The sequence below is a fragment of the Penicillium antarcticum genome, assembly GCF_028974205.1.
Source record: "Penicillium antarcticum strain IBT 31339 chromosome Unknown utg000007l_segment0_segment0, whole genome shotgun sequence".
Lineage (NCBI taxonomy): Eukaryota > Fungi > Ascomycota > Eurotiomycetes > Eurotiales > Aspergillaceae > Penicillium > Penicillium antarcticum.
This window is the reverse complement of record NW_026695305.1, coordinates 79241-88060: the sequence shown is the minus strand read 5'-3', so window position 1 is coordinate 88060 and position 8820 is coordinate 79241. Positions and strand designations below refer to the sequence as shown.

Sequence of the window (8820 nt, the reverse complement as noted above, 5' to 3'; positions counted from 1 at the left end):
CCGTACTAGTCCGTACTGTAACGACCACGTTCCGACATTATATCCTCTCGCGCACCCCAGATGACTAACTACACTGACTATCCGCGGAAAATTCCACCCAGTCCTTCTTTGTAGGAAAGCGCGTGTCGACCCAGAAGCGCAATGGGCTTGAAGGGTAGGAAAGAGATTAAATCCGTTTTAGGATCGGTATATTGCTGGATTGGACATCATTATCAGCTTCGTGGTCCGTTGAGTGAATGAGTCGTTCTTTGCCCTGTTCAGGATCTGAGTCCATTATCTGCACAAGTGAAGGCAGAAACAATACTATCTTCCTTGTAACTCGAAATAACGGATTCAACGGAAGCCTACGTACCATGATTAGTTGCCGAAATCATCAACCTGAATAAATGGGAATTGGAGAGGAGGATCAGAACTTACGTATGTTCCGGGGCCTAAAAAGAGAAGGCCAATCAAAATCACGCTAACGTTCAGAATGAACTCTACCCAGCCACGTAGGCCCCGTTTCTTGTAGAAGTTTGGCCCGTAATCGGAGTGGCTCATGCGAATATGGGCGACTCCCCAAAATATAAAGCCGAAGAATGAACCAAAAACCGCGCCTATGATTGACAGTAGACCAGTAAAAAAAGGAATGACCTCCGCGATGATCCAGGCCAAGATCCATAAACCAAGTAAAATCCCACTCCAAACAGCCCAACCCGCAACCGTATGATTGCTCTTGTGTCGGGTGCCTTCGAAGAGGCGGAAGAAAATAAAGCGGGCCGAGACTGAAGCATAAAGGACCCCCAAGAAGATAATTGTCGGTACCATAAAAGAGAAAGAAACTTTCATATAAAGCTCATTACCAATTGAACCAAAGGCAGGTGCAGTCATATACTGGTTCCCAGTATAGAGATAGATAATAGCACCAATAATCGTAAAGACGACGACTTCAGCTATAGTCACAGCGGTAAGAGATTTCCAGAATTCCTTTGGCTCCTTCATTTCCGCAATGAAGCTGGGAACAGTAATCTGGCCGATAAATGTAAAGCTGATGTTGAGAAAAGCATTGAGTCCCTGTACAAATGTGGTATCAGGTGAGGGGATTAAAAGAAAAATAGGGCTCCCTTTTTCTGCATCCCATTCATACGGATGCTCTTCAATACCAGCGAAGATAGTCGCAAGTATCACAGAGATGAAGGTAGCGAGGGCTGAAAAGGTTGCTAGTTTGGACAGCCCGCTGAAAGTCCGTGGCAACGAAAATAAAAGGGAAACCGCCGCCACAATAGCGGAGAATGCAACGGTGCAAATCGCGTGGTGAGACATCGTGTTTAGGTATTGGGAACCGATCAAGCAATGCAAAGACTAAGCCAGTGGTGAGGACGATGCTTCGATGTGAAAGCTGTATGCGTACCTGGATAAAGGTGTTGTTCAACAAGAACATCGCCGCGGTCAAATACCACGCTATTTTGGAGTTCCAAAATAGGTACTGCCCAATGTCACAAACATCGCGGACCTCGGGATGTCGCAAGCAGAATCGCCTATTGTCCGCTGTCAGTTATGCCAAATCTCCGGAGTCCAATGTAAATACCAAATAGTAAGGGATGTATAGAAGGCAATCATTGCCACCGTCACTGTTAAGATGACGCCTGGAATGAGACCAAGAACGGAGAATGACCAGGGAAACGACATGATAGCAAGGCAGATATACTCCGAAAAAAGCAATGCAGCGGTCTAAAAATCAGTGGATAATCGAGGATCGTGCTTGGAGACTGGAATTACCCACCTTTTGCCAGCTGCAGGTTCGATATTTGATGGTGTTGTGCGATTCGGTTTCGATCGCTAGGCCAACAGTACCACTGTTCAAAGAGTTTGTCTCGTCCACAGCGGGGGTTCTACACCCCTGGCCTTCGAGATCATGGTCAATTTTCTTCAAGTATATATCGGGGTCTCTGTGAAGAGACCCGGAAGAGTGGCCAGCTGTATCCATCGCGCGGTTCCAATAAATGCGGCTTTATTGAAAAGCAGTGGTGAAAATGGACTTGAAAAAACCGCCGTCGAGGATTTCGTTTGGTCTCTGGAGTAAAAGACGATGTTAGCGACGTGCGGTCAAAGGCAGCCTGTACTTCCATTAGAGGATGCCAGGCCATCCATTACCTCTTTCATTGTATGTAAATAGCTCACATACTTTAGTGAAGTAAATAACTCACTCTGGGTAGCGATTATGGTAGGGTGATCTGAATGTGCACATTACCTCAGGCGAGAATAAAAAGAAGAGAACTTTAAGCTCAGGATGTGTGGGAGGGAAGGAAGACATATATACTCAACATTTTTAGGGTGCTGATGGCCTTTCGACTATCAGCTATAGGTTTCCAAGTAGGTGGTTGTAGTAGGGCCACCTACAATAAACCCTAAATGGGTACACGACGACAGGCACTCTGAAGCAATGAATTCAACGTTGTTAGCGTGTACTTCTGTAATCGGTAAACCTTTCCCGTTGTGGACACTCTCGCTCATGGGCTACTTTTGGGGTTTTGATCTTTTGGTGCGGGGAAGCGTAAAGGTACGGTGTTGTCTCATCAGTCATCAGTCGAGCATCGTGTCTATGGTACATCGCCGGTATTTGTTCAGTAATTTACTAGCGCCGAATGATAATCAGGGCATGTCCAGAAGAAACCCTGAGTGTTGATTGTGTTAGTGGGTCTCAGTGAAATCTAGGAGTCTACTGAGTACATATGCATGAAGCAGATCCCAAATTGCAAGTAAAGTAATCGCTACATAGTTGTCTGTGCGAGTTGGTCACAGAGCGTCGCTGCCGAAGGCAAAACAGTGCAAGGGTTGTTATCGGTCAATATATGAATAGCCTTGTTAGCAAGATAGGTTGGCTTAGGCAAATAATGAGAAGGGGAGTCATCATGTGAAATTGGGCGAGCATAGCAAGGATCGTGAATTAGCACTCATGGATGTCCTTTCCTGGCTAATCCGATTTGCTTCCTAGAGTAACACTAGGAGAATTCAAACATCTTTACCTTCCAATTAGCCAATCATGACCAGAGAACCACATTTGAGAGGATCTGGATCGTCCTGGCCCTCGATTTCAATAATAAATGAATATTTCTGCATTCTCTACGGAGTACGCATTAACAAGTTGCATCCTGTGGAAAGTTTGAAAACTATGATGCATAGACAGCAACAGGTCGGGTAAAGAGTACTAATCAAGGCATATAGTACATGATGTGCTCTTTCATCCTAGCAAGGTACATATATCCTGGCAATGCGCCTTCCTGTATCCGGTGAAACGACCCCAAACGGTAATGCTGCAGACCTGGCTGTGTAGAGTACCCAGAGTGCAGTTCTAGGACAATGGGTTGCGGAGTTAACCAAATCGCAAGTCAGCCGTCGTGACCAACCCTCGGCCATTTCCGTGAACTGGAGGCAAAGGAGTCCCGTTAAGTCACGCGCACTCGAGAAACGGTAGTGTCTAGACCTGACCATCATCATCCATCCTCCTGAACACATTCAATAGTTTGAGGGTCTCTTACCAACTGGTTATCACTGCATGCAGGATCCTATGTTTTCGGACAAAAGACCTGTCGCGAGACCTGCATGATCGCCAACTGTACTGTAAAGCACCGAGTTCAGAGGAGAGTCGATATCTAAGACAGAAGATTGGGTGGTGAGTTAAGGAAATGGATGCAGAAATTAGTACCTTCACTAGCTGCAAATGAAACGGCACGGGGGATATCAAACTCTATTTCATTGGGTGCTATGGCCATGAATCACTCCGGTGGAGTATTAGGTTTTCTTGGGATTGTCACTAGGAATTTACACTGAACTTTCAAGATAATCATTCACTTTGATAACTTGATGCCTCCACCTGATAGCATCTGATAGCACAAGAAGCTTATGACTGTGTATCCGCTCAACAATCAAGCTTTAATTTGTTGAGTGAAGAATTTGAGGCAATCTGAACGTCGTAGGCGAAACGGTTGATTGTGTGGCCAAAATTACAGTTTTAGTGGGTAACGAATACGTGTGGACACGCGTACTGAAGCTTCGTAGAGCGCAACTCGGTTTGCCGCCTTAGGTCGCAATAAGCTTTGAAGATAATGGATTCAGTAACCAGCTCGAGCAACAGAATCCATTCTCTCTGGTCCTCATGGTGCTCTATGGCACGCACCGGGTTTGCCACTTAGTCTTCTTCAGTTCTATAACCCTATTCGTATACCGAGTGTTTGCGAGTAATTTTCTTCGATATAGTAAAGGTAATCTGAATACAGGCAGCTCTTATCAAACAGGAAACTCCATCACCCACCACATTTCTATTCACACACCATCGCGCGCCGCTGAATGCGCTGGACGCACGTCCTGTTGAGCCAAAACAGAATCTACGAAAAGCCGCTGATCAATTTTTAGTAGTACTGTTTATTGCTATAGCCTAATTAATCTTGGTATAGCGAGGGGATGATATGCTTTCTCGCATGGTCAGTACAGAAAGCGAGGCAGGGCCAGTATGATGTATGAGATACGGGATTATTACCCCGGTACTATTACTGTAAACCCCCCTTTATCTTTCCATAGGCCTACCCAGGTACTTGCTAGTCATTTTGTTACTCTATATTGTAGGTCGTCCCTTTCGCTCAATGTCTCGCCTGCATGTACCACACCATTCCTGACTTCAGTTATTTAAAAACCCCGCCACCCCCTCTTCGTTCACTCATTATTACTTCCACAATCCAGTGTTCCCATCTTTAAAGGTTAACTCTTTCATCGCAACCATTATGGCGGAAAAAAAGCCCAACATATTGTACATTATGGCCGACCAGATGGCGGCACCCTTGTTATCTTTGCACGACAGGGAATCCCCCATCAAAACTCCTAACCTGGACAGGTTGGCAGATGAGGGTGTTGTTTTTGACTCGGCCTACTGCAATGCTCCCCTATGTGCCCCTTCGCGTTTTGTCATGGTCAGTGGCCAGCTGCCCTCGAGAATTGGAGCCTACGACAACGCGGCGGATCTGCCCGCTGACGTCCCCACCTATGCCCATTATCTGCGCCGCGAGGGATACCACACGGCCCTCGCCGGTAAGATGCATTTCTGTGGGCCGGACCAGCTACACGGTTACGAGCAGCGTCTCACCAGCGATATATATCCTGGTGATTACGGTTGGTCCGTGAATTGGGACGAGCCCGAGGTTCGCCTTGACTTCTACCATAACATGTCCTCGGTCATGGAGGCCGGTCCTGTTGTCCGCACCAACCAGCTTGACTTCGATGAAGAGGTTATCTACAAATCTGAACAGTACTTATATGACCACGTGCGCTCTCGCACTAATCAACCTTTCTGTCTGACCGTGTCTATGACCCACCCCCACGACCCCTACGCCATGACCAAGGAATTCTGGGACATGTACGAGGATGTCGACATTCCTTTGCCTAAGAATGGCCCCATTCCCCATGACCAGCAGGACCCCCACTCTCAACGTGTGCTGCAGTGCATCGACCTCTGGGGTAAAGTAGTGCCCGAGGAGAACATCAAGAGAGCTCGCCGGGCATACTATGCCGCCTGCACATACGTCGACACCAACATCGGAAAGCTTCTAAAGGTCCTAAAGGACACTGGCCTCGATGAGGACACTATCATCGTCTTTAGCGGCGACCACGGTGACATGCTCGGTGAACGCGGTCTTTGGTACAAGATGACCTGGTTTGAAAACTCAGCTCGTGTGCCTATGCTCATACATGCTCCTAAACGCTTTTCTCCCAAGCGCATCTCCGAGAATGTTTCGACCATAGATCTGCTGCCCACTTTCGCGGAGATGGCCGGTGCTCAGCTAGTGAAGGAGCTTCCTCTCGACGGCGTTTCACTCGTGCCATACTTGACCGGCGGAGAAGGTCTCCGCACTGATACCGTGTACGGCGAGTACATGGGCGAGGGTACCCAGGCCCCTCTAGTCATGATCCGCCGCGGCCGCTGGAAGTTCGTGTACTCAACCATCGACCCTCCCATGCTTTTCGATCTTGTTGCCGATCCTGAGGAGAAGGTCAATCTGGTTGCCGGTCTCCCAGTCCCATCTATCAGAGGGAGCGCTGCTGTCAAGTCACCCGTCAACCGTCTGAATCTGCAGACCAATCTTCCCACTCCGAGTGACACTCCCAGTGGGTCTCCCACCCCGAAGTTCGCTGATGAGAAGGACTCTTACCCCTTCCCAAGCCCGAGTCCTCCCCGCAGCCCCAGCTCCAGCCGGGTCCCTCCACCCATGCCCGAGACCACTGACCCTGTCAAGCTGCTGGCCTGGTTCATCGATGAAACCAACAACTGCTGGGATCTCGAAAAGATTCGCGACGATGTTCTGCACTCCCAGCGCCGCCGCCGCTTGGTATACGCTGCCCTAATCCAGGGAACCACTCACGTGTGGGACTGGGAGCCCCGTGTGGACCCCAGTACTCAGTACGTGCGCAACCGGGGCAAGGGTGTCCTCGACGATGTCGAGCTCATCTCGCGTTGGCCCCGAGTGCTGATGCAGTCTTCCCTTGATAGCGGCATACAAGTTTAAACCTGATTCAGCTGCGAAATGCTACCTGAATATGAGAGCACACATGTGTTAGCGTTCCTCCAGCATGCAGGCGTTACTGAGTGTTGTGGCTTTCGTGTTCTGCGTCTCAGAACCATAGTGGCTTTCCCTCCTTAACTTTATCCAGGATACTTGTCCATTCTTTGCATGTACTCGGCGAAGTGCTATACTCGAATTCGTTCCATATTTGTATTCCAGTCCCTATTTGCATCGGCGGCGAACTTCGCTGTATCTTTTCTTGTAAAGACTTCGCTGAGGATTCTTTCTATTCCTGTGTGTCGCACAATGTCGTTGTATTTGCAGTGGGTAGGACTGAATATACTTTGCATAAGTAAAATGACTTCTATCTACCTTGGTATATGTCTTACTTATTAAATTCTGTCACAAGCAGCCCAACTATCCAATACTTAACAGACCTGTCAGTCGAATACAAAAGGGTGAATCATGATTCAAATCGTCTGGTATTGCTCAAAGTTGACTCATCTTTTCCCTCGGAATTGTGAGACACGCAAGTCTATCCTGTCCCCACTGAAGATTACATACTTACAACATACCTACAAGAAAAACATGGCTTGGCTAATCATCTCCTAAATACAGCAAACTTAGAGGGTAACTGGAATATTATGTCTATTTAATACATTCAACAAGCATTGCCACTTGAACCATCGCCAGCTGAACAATACGAAAGCAAGAATTGTTGGAAATCCAAAGGAAGGGCTCCAATACTGTACTAGCTCCCAGAGGCAACAGAACAGTTCTACCCGCTGACTAGTTATAACAGGGTTTGGCAGAGCGGGCTCAATGGGGCGAAGAAAATGAGCGAGAAGACCTAGAAGAAGCAGGGCATGGCGGCGGATAACAGGAGGGGTAGGTTGGGCAGCCCAGGGAACACTCGTCCCGCAAGCGAAACCGAGGATAGAGTCCTGCATGTAAATGTACGGAACTACTTACTTAAAACAAGAAACGCTAACTAAGTAATAATGCTCGGAGAGGTTTTGTACGGACTATATTTATTGGTGGCGTGCGCTAGCGTGGAACGGAGTGCTTGGCATTGCCAGTGATTGGTTAGGGTGTCCGTGGATCAAGATAGTTTCTGCCTTTTTTGTAGTTGCCTTGAGAGAATCATTTTGAGGGGGCAGTGGATCGTAACCCTAGAGCCCCTAAAATTTGCAGTACAAAATAGATGGAATAACGGGTATGCGCTGAGCTGCAAGACGCCTATCGTAGTTTGCCACCGCCCAATTCAGGCCAACGCGCCGTCGACCCTCGTCCATACAAATACCAATGATAAGCCTATTCAGGACTTATTAAATGTGTACGCATTTTGTAATTCTGCGCCTATTATTAAGCTTAGTTCTAGATCGGGAACGTTTTTCTGCTTCAGGAAACCAGTCCCTTCCCCGACACCGAATCCTGCCTACAACGGGGATCCAACCAGCCAATATCATCTCCAGTGGATCTTTGAAACAGCCTATAAGACTTTGATTCTCTTCGACCTCTTCTACATCTGACCAGTGCAAGAGCAAACTCAGTCGAAATGACGGCATCAATCAACGGAACCAAAGCTATCGTCATTCCTCCAGAGTATACATTGATCACACCCTCCGAATCTTTCACGGATGATTCTTACGGCGTTGTATCTTGGCACATCCTCTTCTCGCGATCTCGAACACCTAGCTCGGATCTGTGTGCTGGTATCGCAGTCTGTCCTCCGGCAAATGGACATCTTTGTGGCCATCGCCACGAGCAAGCCGAAATTTACTATATCATCGAGGGATATGGGGAGATGACTATTGACGGCGTGAAGAGTCATGTTGCAAAGGGTTGTTCTGTGTTTATTCCCCCCAATGCCGAGCATGGGATTGAGAACACAGGTATTGAGAATTTGAAGTGGTTTTATGTCTTTCCAACCAGTGCGTTTAGTGATGTTGTATATCGCTTCACCCAGGATGAGAAGCCGAGGTTCTGAATTCGCTACATTATTCTGCTGTCAAGATATCAATTAGTTTGCCACCTTGTCCTCAGATACATTATACAGTTTATAAAGCCTAGCCTGTACCGTGGGCTTTATATACGGCATTGTGCCATGTTCTATTTGCAGCTTCCTAAGAGATAGTGACCAGTACTTGGTCTATAACTTCCCACTAAGGGTTAGCAATGGCCCCTAGGAGTCCTCGATTACGCGGTTATCTAGCCCTCCACTTGTTGTGCTCACCACCAGACCTTAGGTTCGTTCGTTCCCTAATACCCTTCCACCCCCCAGGACCGC

General features: G+C 47.7%; 3 protein-coding genes across 3 annotated transcripts; 2 read left to right on the top strand and 1 right to left on the bottom strand.

Moving 5' to 3' along the window:
• Nucleotides 1-257: 257 nt before the first annotated feature.
• On the bottom strand, nt 258-1966 carry N7508_007310 (uncharacterized protein; the record flags this gene model as incomplete). Its single annotated transcript, XM_058465374.1, has 5 exons — nt 258-344; nt 418-1341; nt 1391-1517; nt 1568-1710; nt 1763-1966. 5 exons carry the CDS (start codon nt 1964-1966, stop codon nt 258-260), a joined length of 1485 nt encoding a protein of 494 aa, XP_058317776.1.
• A 2791-nt stretch (nt 1967-4757) lies between these two features.
• On the top strand, nt 4758-6533 carry N7508_007309 (uncharacterized protein; the record flags this gene model as incomplete). The annotated part of the gene is made up of 1 exon (XM_058465373.1): nt 4758-6533. The coding sequence occupies one exon, from the start codon at nt 4758-4760 to the stop codon at nt 6531-6533; it is 1776 nt and encodes a 591-aa protein (XP_058317775.1).
• Nucleotides 6534-8088: 1555 nt separating this feature from the next.
• Nucleotides 8089-8520, top strand: N7508_007308 (uncharacterized protein; the record flags this gene model as incomplete). Its single annotated transcript, XM_058465372.1, has 1 exon — nt 8089-8520. The coding sequence occupies one exon, from the start codon at nt 8089-8091 to the stop codon at nt 8518-8520; it is 432 nt and encodes a 143-aa protein (XP_058317774.1).
• Between the last annotated feature and the right edge of the window lie 300 nt (nt 8521-8820).